Raw genomic sequence first — 16,160 nt, 5'->3', positions numbered from 1 at the left:
TGCCACAGAGTGGGTACAACAAGGGTCACAGATGCCACAGAGTGGGTACAACAAGAGTTACAGATGCCACACATCAACAGGTTTGCTCGACAAAGATCTAGTATTAGAGTTGCGGCCTCGACCCCAGCAAACACAAATTGGTGAGTGCATAATATATTTGTTAATACTGTATTTTAACTGAGAGAATATGCCAGGAGGCGTTTCTTATCCACCCCCTCCCCTCCCCTCCCCTCCCCCTCCCCTCCCTCCCCACCTTCAAGCCAAGACGACGCTGCCTTCCTCACCATCTCATTACAACACAAGTCGAAAGTTTATGAGGCGTTTTCGGAAATTAATTAGTTTTTTTGAGTCTTATTTCAGCCCAGACTTTCCCTTCCCTGTTCCAAGAAACCCCTCTCACCGCTCCCTCTCTCCCCCTCCCTCTTTTCCTCCCTCATTTCTCTCCTGTGTATGGTACAGATTATCCTGAGATATGGCAGTTCCCAAGTACATACCTAACTATACCTATAGTGGATGTTAACCTTTGTATCTACCACAGCTAATAAACCTTTATTGAAATACTTGACAATATCATCATCACTCTCCTGAAGTCTCCCAGCCCAGCTTGATACATACCAACACCTCGTATGATCCCCGTGCTGTGTCGTGGTGATCATACAACACTAGGTGGTAATATTCACTCTAGCAACACTAGGTGGTAATATTCACTCTAGCAACACTAGGTGGTAATATTCACTCTTACAACACTAGGTGGTAATATTCACTCTAGCAACACTAGGTGGTAATATTCACTCTTACAACACTAGGTGGTAATATTCACTCTAGCAACACTAGGTGGTAATATTCACTCTAGCAACACTAGGTGGTAATATTCACTCTTACAACACTAGGTGGTAATATTCACTCTAGCAACACTAGGTGGTAATATTCACTCTTACAACACTAGGTGGTAATATTCACTCTAGCAACACTAGGTGGTAATATTCACTCTTACAACACTAGGTGGTAATATTCACTCTTACACTAGGTGGTAATATTCACTCTTAGGTGGTAATATTCACTCTTACAACACTAGGTGGTAATACTTCACACTAGGTGGTAATATTCACTTACAACACTAGGTGGTAATATTCACTCTAGCAACACTAGGTGGTAATATTCACTCTTACAACACTAGGTGGTAATATTCACTCTTACAACACTAGGTGGTAATATTCACTCTAGCAACACTAGGTGGTAATATTCACTCTAGCAACACTAGGTGGTAATATTCACTCTTACAACACTAGGTGGTAATATTCACTCTTACAACACTAGGTGGTAATATTCACTCTTACAACACTAGGTGGTAATATTCACTCTAGCAACACTAGGTGGTAATATTCACTCTTACAACACTAGGTGGTAATATTCACTCTAGCAACACTAGGTGGTAATATTCACTCTTACAACACTAGGTGGTAATATTCACTCTAGCAACACTAGGTGGTAATATTCACTCTAGCAACACTAGGTGGTAATATTCACTCTTACAACACTAGGTGGTAATATTCACTCTAGCAACACTAGGTGGTAATATTCACTCTAGGTGGTAATATTCACTCTACACAACACTAGGTGGTAATATTCACTCTTACAACACTAGGTGGTAATATTCACTCTAGCAACACTAGGTGGTAATATTCAACACTAGGTGGTAATATTCACTCTACAACACTAGGTGGTAATATTCACTCTAGCAACACTAGGTGGTAATATTAGCACACTCTTACAACACTAGGTGGTAATATTCACTCTAGCAACACTAGGTGGTAACATTCACTCTAGCAACACTAGGTGGTAATATTCACTCTTACAACACTAGGTGGTAATATTCACTCTAGCAACACTACACTCTTACAACACTAGGTGGTAATATTCACTCTAGCAACACTAGGTGGTAATATTCACTCTAGCAACACTAGGTGGTAATATTCACTCTTACAACACTAGGTGGTAATATTCACTCTTACAACACTAGGTGGTAATATTTACTCTTACAACACTAGGTGGTAATATTCACTCTTACAACACTAGGTGGTAATATTCACTCTTACAACACTAGGTGGTAATATTCACTCTTACAACACTAGGTGGTAATATTCACTCTAGCAACACTAGGTGGTAATATTCACTCTTACAACACTAGGTGGTAATATTCACTCTAGCAACACTAGGTGGTAATATTCACTCTAGCAACACTAGGTGGTAATATTCACTCTTACAACACTAGGTGGTAATATTCACTCTAGCAACACTAGGTGGTAATATTCACTCTAGCAACACTAGGTGGTAATATTCACTCTAGCAACACTAGGTGGTAATATTCACTCAAGCAACACTAGGTGGTAATATTCACTCTAGCAACACTAGGTGGTAATATTCACTCTAGCAACACTAGGTGGTAATATTCACTCTTACAACACTAGGTGGTAATATTCACTCTAGCAACACTAGGTGGTAATATTCACTCTTACAACACTAGGTGGTAATATTCACTCTAGCAACACTAGGTGGTAATATTCACTCTAGCAACACTAGGTGGTAATATTCACTCTTACAACACTAGGTGGTAATATTCACTCTTACAACACTAGGTGGTAATATTCACTCTAGCAACACTAGGTGGTAATATTCACTCTAGCAACACTAGGTGGTAATATTCACTCTTACAACACTAGGTGGTAATATTCACTCTTGCAACACTAGGTGCTAATATTCATTCTTACAACACTATGTGGTAATATTCACTCTTACAACACTAGGTGGTAATATTCACTCTAGCAACACTAGGTGGTAATATTCACTCTTACAACACTAGGTGGTAATATTCACTCTTACAACACTAGGTGGTAATATTCACTCTAGCAACACTAGGTGGTAATATTCACTCTTACAACACTAGGTGGTAATATTCACTCTTACAACACTAGGTGGTAATATTCACTCTTACAACACTAGGTGGTAATATTCACTCTTACAACACTAGGTGGTAATATTTACTCTTACAACACTAGGTGGTAATATTCACTCTTACAACACTAGGTGGTAATATTCACTCTTACAACACTAGGTGGTAATATTCACTCTTACAACACTAGGTGGTAATATTCACTTTTACAACACTAGGTGGTAATATTCACTCTTACAACACTAGGTGGTAATATTCACTCTTACAACACTAGGTGGTAATATTCACTCTTACAACACTAGGTGGTAATATTCACTCTTACAACACTAGGTGGTAATATTCACTCTTACAACACTAGGTGGTAATATTCACTCTTACAACACTAGGTGGTAATATTCACTCTTACAACACTAGGTGGTAATATTCACTTTTACAACACTAGGTGGTAATATTCACTCTTACAACACTAGGTGGTAATATTCACTCTTACAACACTAGGTGGTAATATTCACTCTTACAACACTAGGTGGTAATATTCACTCTTACAACACTAGGTGGTAATATTCACTCTTACAACACTAGGTGGTAATATTCACTCTTACAACACTAGGTGGTAATATTGTTAAGAGAATATTGGCGGATTTTAAGATTTGTGTATTTTACCTACTCGTAATTCTTGTATTTATCATTCTATCTTCTTCAGTATCTTAGAGCAACGTGCACTCTACGGTAAACAACAGCCACACAACGTGCACTCTACGGTAAACAACAGCCACACAACGTGCACTCTACGGTAAACAACAGCCACACAACGTGCACTCTACGGTAAACAACAGCCACACAACGTGCACTCTGCGGTAAACAACAACCACACAACGTGCACTCTACGGTAAACAACAGCCACACAACGTGCACTCTACGGTAAACAACAGCCACACAACGTGCACTCTACGGTAAACAACAGTCACACAACGTACACTCTACGGTAAACAACAGACACAACGTGCACTCTACGGTAAACAACAGTCACACAACGTGCACTCTACGGTAAACAACAGACACAACGTGCACTCTACGGTAAACAACAGTCACACAACATGCACTCTACGGTAAACAACAGCCACACAACGTGCACTCTACGGTAAACAACAGCCACACAACGTGCACTCTACGGTAAACAACAGTCACACAACGTGCACTCTACGGTAAACAACAGCCACACAACGTGCACTCTTCGGTAAACAACAGTCACACAACGTGCACTCTACGGTAAACAACAGCCACACAACGTGCACTCTACGGTAAACAACAGCCACACAACGTGCACTCTACGGTAAACAACAGTCACACAACATGCACTCTACGGTAAACAACAGCCACACAACGTGCACTCTACGGTAAACAACAGCCACACAACGTGCACTCTACGGTAAACAACAGCCACACAACGTGCACTCTACGGTAAACAACAGCCACACAACGTGCACTCAACGGTAAACAACAGCCACACAACGTGCACTCTACGGTAAACAACAACCACACAACGTGCACTCTACGGTAAACAACCACACAACGTGCACTCTATGGTAAACAACAGCCACACAACGTGCACTCTATGGTAAACAACAGCCACACAACGTGCACTCTACGGTAAACAACAGCCACACAACGTGCACTCTACGGTAAACCACACAACGTGCACTCTACGGTAAACAACAGTCACACAACGTGCACTCTACGGTAAACAACCACACAACGTGCACTCTACGGTAAACAACAGTCACACAACGTGCACTCTACGGTAAACAGCCACACAACGTGCACTCTACGGTAAACAGCCACACAACGTGCACTCTACGGTAAACAACAGCCACACAACGTGCACTCTACGGTAAACAACAGCCACACAACGTGCACTCTACGGTAAACAACAACCACACAACGTGCACTCTACGGTAAACAACAGCCACACAACGTGCACTCTACGGCAAACAGCAGCAACACAACGTGCACTCTACAGTAAACATCAGCCACACAACAACGTGCACTCTACGGTAAACAGCAGCCACACAACAACGTGCACTCTACGGTAAACAGCTACACAACGTGCACTCAACGGTAAACAACAGCCACACAACAACGTGCACTCTACGCCGGTAAACAGCTACACAACGTGCACTCTACGGTAAACAGCAGCCACACAACAACGTGCACTCTACGCCGGTAAACAGCTACACAACGTGCACTCTACGGTAAACAACAGCCACACAACAACGTGCACTCTACGCCGGTAAACAGCTACACAACGTGCACTCTACGGTAAACAGCTACACAACGTGCACTCTACGGTAAACAGCAGCCACATTTCACTAGGAATCATTCTCGGCTTAGAAAACGGAAAATCCATCAATACTAGAAGAATCCCTTTGTACCCTCTGTGTTCAGTGTCCTCAACCACCTCTGTGTCCAGTGTCCTCAACCACCTCTGTGTCCAGAGTCCTCAACCACCTCTGTGTCCAGAGTCCTCAACCACCTGTGTCCAGTGTCCTCAACCACCTCTGTGTCCAGTGTCCTCAACCACCTCTGTGTCCAGTGTCCTCAACCACCTCTGTGTCCAGTGTCCTCAACCATTTCTGTGTCCAGAGTCCTCAACCACCTCTGTGTCCAGTGTCCTCAACCACCTCTGTGTCCAGTGTCCTCAACCACCTCTGTGTCCAGTGTCCTCAACCACCTCTGTGTCCAGTGTCCTCAACCACCTCTGTGTCCAGTGTCCTCAACCACCTCTGTGTCCAGTGTCCTCAACCAGCTCTGTGTCCAGTGTCCTCAACCAGCTCTGTGTCCAGTGTCCTCAACCAGCTCTTGTGTCCAGTGTTCTCAACCACCTCTGTGTCCAGTGTCCTCAACCACCTCTGTGTCCAGTGTCCTCAACCACCTCTGTGTCAAGTGTCCTCAACCAATTCTGTGTCCAGTGTCCTCACCCACTTCTGTGTCCAGTGTCATCAACCACCTCTCTCACCTGTGTCCAGTGTCCTCAACCACCTCTGTGTCCAGTGTCCTCAACCACCTCTGTGTCCAGTGTCCTCAACCAGCTCTTGTGTCCAGTGTCCTCAACCAGCTCTGTGTCCAGTGTCCTCAACCAGCTCTGTGTCCAGTGTCCTCAACCAGCTCTGTGTCCAGTGTCCTCAACCAGCTCTTGTGTCCAGTGTCCTCAACCAGCTATGTGTCCAGTGTCCTCAACCACCTCTGTGTCCAGTGCCCTCAACCAGCTCTTGTGTCCAGTGTCCTAAACCAGCTATGTGTCCAGTGTCCTCAACCACCTCTGTGTCCAGTGTCCTCAACCACCTCTGTGTCCAGTGCCCTCAACCAGCTCTTGTGTCCAGTGTCCTCAACCAGCTATGTGTCCAGTGTCCTCAACCACCTCTGTGTCCAGTGTCCTCAACCACCTCTGTGTCCAGTGTCCTCAACCACCTCTGTGTCCAGTGTCCTCAACCACCTCTGTGTCCAGTGTCCTCAACCACCTCTGTGTCCAGTGTCCTCAACCAGCTCTTGTGTCCAGTGTCCTCAACCAGCTCTTGTGTCCAGTGTCCTCAACCAGCTCTGTGTCCAGTGTCCTCAACCAGCTCTGTGTCCAGTGTTCTCAACCACCTCTGTGACCAGTGTTCTCAACCAGCTCTGTGTCCAGTGTCCTCAACCACCTCTGTGTCCAGTGTCCTCAACCACCTCTGTGTCCAGTGTCATCAACCACCTCTCTCACCTGTGTCCAGTGTCCTCAACCACCTCTGTCCAGTGTCCTCAACCACCTCTCGTACCTCTATGTCCAATGTACTCAACCACATCCAACTCTCCCACCACCTTCACTAACACAGTCACCACTATCACCACCACTACCTCCACTAACAGTCACCACTATCACCACCACTACCTCCACTAACACAGTCACTACTATCACCACCACTACCTCCACTAACACAGTCACCACTATCACCACCACTACCTTCACTAACACAGTCACCACTATCACCACCACTACCTCCACTAACACAGTCACTACTATCACCACCACTACCTCCACTAACACAGTCACCACTATCACCACCACTACCTTCACTAACACAGTCACCACTATCACCACCACTACCTCCACTAACACAGTCACTACTATCACCACCTGCACTAACCCATTTCACCACAATCACCACCTCCACTAACACATTCACCACCTCCACTAACATTCACCACTATCACCACCTCCACTAACATTCACCACTATCCTCGCCTCCACTAACACATTCACCACGATCACCACCTTCACTAACACATTCACCACGATCACCACCTCCACTAACACATTCCCCACGATCACAACCTCCACTAACACATTCCCCACGATCACCACCTCCACTAACACATTCCCCACGATCACCACCTCCACTAACACATTCACCACGATCACCACCTCCACTAACACATTCACCACGATCACCACCTCCACTAACACATTCACCACCTCCACTAACACATTCACCACTATCATCGCCTCCACTAACACATTCACCACCTCCACTAACACATTCACCACTATCATCGCCTCCACTAACACATTCACCACTATCATCGCCTATACTAACACATTCACCACCTCCACTAACACATTCACCACTATCATCGCCTCCACTAACACATTCACCACCTCCACTAACACATTCACCACTATCATCGCCTCCACTAACACATTCACCACCTCCACTAACACATTCACCACCTCCACTAACACATTCACCACCTCCACTAACACATTCACCACCTCCACTAACACATTCACCACCTCCACTAACACATTCACCACCTCCACTAACACATTCACCACCTCCACTAACACATTCACCAGTATCATCACCTCCACTAACACATTCACCAGTATCATCACCTCCACTAACACATTCACCACTATCACCACCTCCACTAACACATTCACCAGTATCATCACCTCCACTAACACATTCACCACTATCACCACCTCCACTAACACATTCACCACTATCATCACCTCCACTAACACATTCACCAGTATCATCACCTCCACTAACACATTCACCAGTATCATCACCTCCACTAACACATTCACCACTATCACCACCTCCACTAACACATTCACCAGTATCATCACCTCCACTACCACATTCACCACTATCACCACCTCCACTAACACATTCACCAGTATCATCACCTCCACTAACACATTCACCACTATCACCACCTCCACTAACACATTCACCACTATCACCACCTCCACTAACACATTCACCAGTATCATCACCTCCACTAACACATTCACCACTATCACCACCTCCACTAACACATTCACCACTATCACCACCTCCACTAACACTATCACCACCTGCACTAACACTATCACCACCTCCACTAACACTATCACCACCTCCACTAACACTATCATTAAGACACTAACTTACCCGCTCCATCTCCACGAAGTCATCGTCCAGTTTAGTTCCTTCAACTCCGTCCACTAACACTATCACCACCTCCAACAAACATTATCACCACCTCCAACAAACATTATCACCACCTCCAACAAACATTATCACCACCTCCACTAACACTATCATTAAGACACTAACTTACCCGCTCCATCTCCACGAAGTCATCGTCCAGTTTAGTTCCTTCAACTCCGTCCACTAACACTATCGCCACATGCACTAACACTATCACCACTTCACTTACAATATCACCACCTCCACTAACACTATCACCACCTCCACTAACACTATCACCACCTCCACTAACACTATCACCACCTCCACTAACACTATCACCACCTCCACTAACACTATCACCACCTCCACTAACACTATCACCACCTCCACTAACACTATCACCACCTCCACTAACACTATCACCACCTCCACTAACACTATCACCACCTCCACTAACACTATCACCACCTCCACTAACACTATCACCACCTCCACTAACACTATCACCACCTCCACTAACACTATCACCACCTCCACTAACACTATCACCACCTCCACTAACACTATCACCACCTCCACTAACACTATCACCACCTCCACTAACACTATCACCACCTCCACTAACACTATCACCACCTCCACATACACTATCACCACCTGCACTAACACTATCACCACCTCCACTAACACTATCACCACCTCCACTAACACTATCACCACCTCCACTAACACTATCACCACCTCCACTAACACTATCACCACCTCCACTAACACTATCACCACCTCCACTAACACTATCACCACCTCCACATACACTATCACCACCTCCACTAACACTATCACCACCTGCACTAACACTATCACCACCTCCACTAACACTATCATTAAGACACTAACTTACCCGCTCCATCTCCACGAAGTCATCGTCCAGTTTAGTTCCTTCAACTCCGTCCACTAACACTATCACCACCTGCACTAACACTATCACCACCTCCACTAACATTATCACCACCACCACTAACACTATCACCACCACCACTAACACTATCACCACCTGCACTAACACTATTACCACCTCCACATACACTATCACCACCTGCAATAACACTATCACCACCTCCACTAACACTATCACCACCTGCACTAACACTATTACCACCTCCACATACACTATCACCACCTGCACTAACACTATCACCACCTCCACTAACACTATCACCACCTGCACTAACACTATTACCACCTCCACATACACTATCACCACCTGCACTAACACTATCACCACCTCCACTAACACTATCACCACCTCCACTAACACTATCACCACCTGCACTAACACTATCACCACCTCCACTAACATTATCACCACCACCACTAACACTATCACCACCACCACTAACACTATCACCACCTGCACTAACACTATTACCACCTCCACATACACTATCACCACCTGCACTAACACTATCACCACCTCCACTAACACTATTACCACCTGCACTAACACTATCACCACCTCCACTAACACTATCACCACCTGCACTAACACTATCACCACCTCCACTAACACTATCACCACCTGCACTAACACTATCACCACCTCCACTAACACTATCACCACCTCCACTAACACTATCATTAAGACACTAACTTACCCGCTCCATCTCCACGAAGTCATCGTCCAGTTTAGTTCCTTCAACTCCGTCCACTAACATTATCACCACATCCACTAACACTATCACCACCTGCACTAACACTATCACCACCTGCACTAACACTATCACCACCTCCACTAACACTATCACCACCTGCACTAACACTATCACCACCTCCACTAACACTATCACCACCTCCACTAACACTATCACCACCTCCACTAACACTATCACCACCTCCACTAACACTATCATTAAGACACTAACTTACCCGCTCCATCTCCACGAAGTCATCGTCCAGTTTAGTTCCTTCAACTCCGCCAATCTTCTCGTTCATAAACTGAAACAATAACACATACAAAATCATTAGTATATTAATAACACAACTTTCTGCAAAACTCAAATGAAAATTACATTGTTTGTTATAAGTGAAGACATAATGCAGTTATAACAGCCTGATGACTCACAAATAATGTGTTATATAACTGTTAGTGATGACTGTGATGATGAACCCTGCGGCCCAGGTTCACCTCAACCACTGTGATGATGAACCCTGCGGCCCAGGTTCATCTTAACCACTGTGATGATGAACCCTGCGGCCCAGGTTCATCTTAACCACTGTGATGATGAACCCTGCGGCCCAGGTTCATCTTAACCACTGTGATGATGAACCCTGCGGCCCAGGTTCATCTTAACCACTGTGATGATGAACCCTGCGGCCCAGGTTCATCTTAACCACTGAGATGATGAACCCTGCGGCCCAGGTTTATCTTAACCACTGTGATGATGAACCCTGCGGCCCAGGTTCATCTTAACCACTGTGATGATGAACCCTGCGGCCCAGGTTCATCTTAACCACTGAGATGATGAACCCTGCGGTCCAGGTTCATCTTAACCACTGTGATGATGAACCCTGCGGCCCAGGTTCATCTTAACCACTGAGATGATGAACCCTGCGGCCCAGGTTTATCTTAACCACTGTGATGATGAACCCTGCGGCCCAGGTTCATCTTAACCACTGAGATGATGAACCCTGCGGCCCAGGTTCATCTTAACCACTATGATGATGAACCCTGCGGCCCAGGTTCATCTTAACCACTGAGATGATGAACCCTGCGGTCCAGGTTCATCTTAACCACTGTGATGATGAACCCTGCGGCCCAGGTTCATCTTAACCACTGAGATGATGAACCCTGCGGTCCAGGTTCATCTTAACCACTGTGATGATGAACCCTGCGGCCCAGGTTCATCTTAACCACTGAGATGATGAACCCTGCGGTCCAGGTTCATCTTAACCACTGAGATGATGAACCCTGCGGCCCAAGTTCATCTTAACCACTGTGATGATGAACCCTGCGGCCCAAGTTCATCTTAACCACTGTGATGATGAACCCTGCAGCCCAAGTTCATCTTAACCACTGTGATGATGAACCCTGCGGCCCAGGTTCATCTTAACCACTGTGATGATGAACCCTGCGGCCCAGGTTCATCTTAACCACTGAGATGATGAACCCTGCGGCCCAGGTTCATCTTAACCACTGAGATGATGAACCCTGCGGCCCAGGTTCATCTTAACCACTGTGATGATGAACCCTGCGGCCCAGGTTCATCTTAACCACTGTGATGATGAACCCTGCGGCCCAGGTTCATCTCAACCACTGAGATGATGAACCCTGCGGCCCAGGTTCACCTCAACCACTGAGATGATCGACCCAGCGGCCCAGGTTCACCTCAACCACTGAGATGATCGACCCAGCGGCCCAGGTTCACCTCAACCACTGAGATGATCGACCCAGCATCACCTCAACCACTGAGATGATCGACCCAGCATCACCTCAACCACTGAGATGATCGACCCAGCGGCCCAGGTTCGCCTCAACCACTGAGATGATCGACCCAGCGGCCCAGGTTCACCTCAACCACTGAGATGATCGACCCAGCGGCCCAGGTTCACCTCAACCACTGAGATGATCGACCCAGCGGCCCAGGTTCACCTCAACCATTGAGATGATCGACCCAGCATCACCTCAACCACTGAGATGATCGACCCAGCGGCCCAGGTTCACCTCAACCACTGAGATGATAGACCCAGCATCACCTCAACCACTGAGATGATCGACCCAGCATCACCTCAACCACTGAGATGATCGACCCAGCGGCCCATTTTCACCTCAACCACTGAGATGATCGACCCAGCGGCCCAGGTTCACCTCAACCACTGAGATGATCGACCCAGCGGCCCAGTTTCACCTCAACCACTAGATGATCGACCCAGCGGCCCAGGTTCACCTCAACCACTGAGATGATCGACCCAGCGGCCCAGGTTCACCTCAACCACTGAGATGATCGACCCAGCGGCCCAGGTTCACCTCAACCACTGAGATGATCGACCCAGCGGCCCAGTTTCACCTCAACCACTGAGATGATCGACCCAGCGGCCCAGGTTCACCTCAACCACTGAGATGATCGACCCAGCAGCCCAGGTTCACCTCAACCACTGAGATGATCGACCCAGCGGCCCAGTTTCACCTCAACCACTAGATGATCGACCCAGCGGCCCAGGTTCACCTCAACCACTGAGATGATCGACCCAGGTTCACCTCAACCACTGAGATGATCGACCCAGCATCACCTCAACCACTGAGATGATTGACCCAGTATCACCTCAACCACTGAGATGATCGACCCAGCGGCCCAGGTTCACCTCAACCACTGAGATGATCGACCCAGCGGCCCAGGTTCACCTCAACCACTGAGATGATCGACCCAGCGGCCCAGGCTCACCTCAACCACTGAGATGATCGACCCATCGGCCCAGGTTAACCTCAACCACTGAGAGGATCGATCCAGCGGCCCAGTTTCACCTCAACCACTGAGATGATCGACCCAGCGGCCCAGGTTCACCTCAACCACTGAGATGATCGACCCAGCGGCCCAGGTTCACCTCAACCACTGAGATGATCGACCCAGCAGCCCAGGTTCACCTCAACCACTGAGATGATCGACCCAGCATCACCTCAACCACTTAGATGATCGACCCATCGGCCCAGGTTCACCTCAACCACTGAGATGATCGACCCAGCATCACCTCAACCACTGAGATGATCGACCCAGCGGCCCAGGTTCACATCAACCACTGAGATGATCGACCCAGCGGCCCAGGTTCACCTCAACCAATGAGATGATCGACCCAGCGGCCCAGGTTCACCTCAACCACTGAGATGATCGACCCAGCGGCCCAGGTTCACCTCAACCACTGAGATGATCGACCCAGTGGCCCAGGTTCACATCAACCACTGAGATGATCGACCCAGCGGCCCAGGTTCACCTCAACCACTGAGATGATCGACCCAGCGGCCCAGGTTCACATCAACCACTGAGATGATCGACCCAGCGGCCCAGGTTCACATCAACCACTGAGATGATCGACCCAGCGGCCCAGGTTCACCTCAACCACTGAGGTGATCGACCCAGCAGCCCAGGTTCACCTCAACCACTGAGATGATCGACCCAGCGGCCCAGGTTGTAGTGGTTGTTGTGCCTTACCTGATGGTTGTAGTGGTTGTTGTAGTGGTTGTTGTAGTGGTTGTTGTAGTGGTTGCTGTAGTGGTTGTTGTGCCTTACCTGATGGTTACCTTTGATATTCCTTCGAAGAATTTCGAGAGTATATCTACTCTCTGAGCCCGGCCATGGGCCAGGCTCGTCTGGTGCTTGCCTGGTCAACCAGGCTGTTGCTGCTGGAGGCCCGCTGCCCCACATATCCATCACAGCCTGTTTGATCTGGCACCTGGTGAAGATACTTGTCTAGTTTCCTCTTGAAGGCTTCTACACTTGTTCCAGCAGTGTTTCTGATATCTTCTGGTAAGATGTTGAAAAGTCTGGGACCCCGGATGTTGATACAGTGTTCCCTTATTGTCCCCACCGCTCCCCTGCTCCTCACTGGGTTTATTTTACACTTCCTCCCATATTACTCACTCCAGTATGTTGTTATGGCAGTGTGCAGATTTGGGATCAAGCCCTCGAGTACCTTCCAGGTATATATTATCATGTACCTCTCTCTCCTCCGCTCCAATGAGTACATGTTCAAGACTTGCAGGCGTTCCCAGTAGTTTAGGTGCTTTACTGGCTCAATGTGAGCCGTAAACGATCTCTGTATTTGTTCCAGCTCCGATATTTCTCCTGCCTTGAACGGGGCCGTCAGCACCGAGCAATATTCTGAGTGAGGGAGCACTAGCGATTTGAAGAATGTCACCATCGGCATTATTTCCCTTGTTTTGAAAGTTCTCAATACCCACCCCGTCATCATCCTGGCTGTCGTGATCTTTGTCTTGTTATGGTCTTTAAAAGAAAGGTCCGCTAACATAATTCCTAGGTCTTTTACGTGTTCCTTACGTTCTATTTGGAGACCCTCTTGAGTTTTGTATATAGTGCTCCTTTTGAGTTCTTCATTCTTCCCATACCTAAGCAGCTGGAACTTATCACCATTGAACGTCATGTTGTTCTCCACTGCCCACTGGAAAACCCTGTTTATGTCTTCCTGTACTTTTTCAGTGTCCTCTACCGTACTGACTTTCATGCTTATTTTAGTGTCATCTGCAAATGATGATACAAAAGTGTCCCGGGAGTTTTTGTCTATGTCTGCTATGAGGATGAGAAACAGAAGCGGTGCCAGGACAGTGCCCTGGGGCACTGAGCTTTTGACCTCGCTGATGCCTTACCTGATGGTTGTATATGTTGTTGTAGTGGTTGTGCCTTACCTGATGGTTGTACCTTACCTGATGGTTGTAGTGGTTGTATCTCACCTGATGGTTGTAGTGGTTGTACCTTACCTGATGGTTGTAGTGGTTGTATCTCACCTGATGGTTGTAGTGGTTGTACCTTACCTGATGGTTGTAGTGGTTGTATCTCACCTGATGGTTGTAGTGGTTGTACCTTACCTGATGGTTGTAGTGGTTGTATCTCACCTGATGGTTGTAGTGGTTGTACCTTACCTGATGGTTGTAGTGGTTGTATCTCACCTGATGGTTGTAGTGGTTGTATATCACCTGATGGTTGTAGTGGTTGTATCTCACCTGATGGTTGTAGTGGTTGTACCTTACCTGATGGTTGTAGTGGTTGTACCTCACCTGATGGTTGTAGTGGTTGTATCTTACCTGATGGTTGTAGTGGTTGTACCTCACCTGATGGTTGTAGTGGTTGTATCTCACCTGATGGTTGTAGTGGTTGTATCTCACCTGATGGTTGTAGTGGTTGTATCTTACCTGATGGTTGTAGTGGTTGTATCTCACCTGATGGTTGTAGTGGTTGTATCTTACCTGATGGTTGTAGTGGTTGTATCTCACCTGATGGTTGTAGTGGTTGTATCTCACCTGATGGTTGTAGTGGTTGTACCTTACCTGATGGTTGTAGTGGTTGTATCTTACCTGATGGTTGTATCTTACCTGATGGTTGTAGTGGTTGTATCTCACCTGATGGTTGTATCTTACCTGATGGTTGTAGTGGTTGTATCTCACCTGATGGTTGTAGTGGTTGTATCTTACCTGATGGTTGTAGTGGTTGTATCTCACCTGATGGTTGTAGTGGTTGTATCTCACCTGATGGTTGTAGTGGTTGTATCTTACCTGATGGTAGTAGTGGTTGTATCTCACCTGATGGTTGTAGTGGTTGTATCTTACCTGATGGTTGTAGTGGTTGTATCTCACCTGATGGTTGTAGTGGTTGTATCTTACCTGATGGTAGTAGTGGTTGTATCTCACCTGATGGTTGTAGTGGTTGTATCTTACCTGATGGTTGTAGTGGTTGTATCTTACCTGATGGTTGTAGTGGTTGTATCTCACCTGATGGTTGTAGTGGTTGTATCTTACCTGATGGTTGTAGTGGTTGTATCTCACCTGATGGTTGTAGTGGTTGTATCTTACCTGATGGTTGTATCTTACCTGATGGTTGTAGTGGTTGTATCTCACCTGATGGTTGTATCTTACCTGATGGTTGTAGTGGTTGTATCTTACCTGATGGTTGTATCTTACCTGATGGTTGTAGTGGTTGTATCTCACCTGATGG

General features: G+C 46.8%; 1 protein-coding gene across 12 annotated transcripts in view; it reads right to left on the bottom strand.

Annotated features, from left to right (window-relative positions):
- Nucleotides 1-16,160, bottom strand: part of EndoA (SH3 domain containing GRB2 like, endophilin-A) — a 388,245-nt gene that overhangs the window by 138,907 nt on the left and 233,178 nt on the right. For all 12 annotated transcript variants that reach the window (XM_070084141.1, XM_070084140.1, XM_070084150.1 and 9 more), the window contains one exon: nt 10,372-10,440. In XM_070084141.1, the coding sequence (XP_069940242.1) occupies nt 10,372-10,440 (69 nt within the window). The remainder of the gene's footprint in view (nt 1-10,371; nt 10,441-16,160) is intronic.

The sequence above is a fragment of the Cherax quadricarinatus genome, chromosome 11 (assembly GCF_038502225.1).
Source record: "Cherax quadricarinatus isolate ZL_2023a chromosome 11, ASM3850222v1, whole genome shotgun sequence".
Lineage (NCBI taxonomy): Eukaryota > Metazoa > Arthropoda > Malacostraca > Decapoda > Parastacidae > Cherax > Cherax quadricarinatus.
This window is presented reverse-complemented; position numbering and strand designations above follow the sequence as displayed.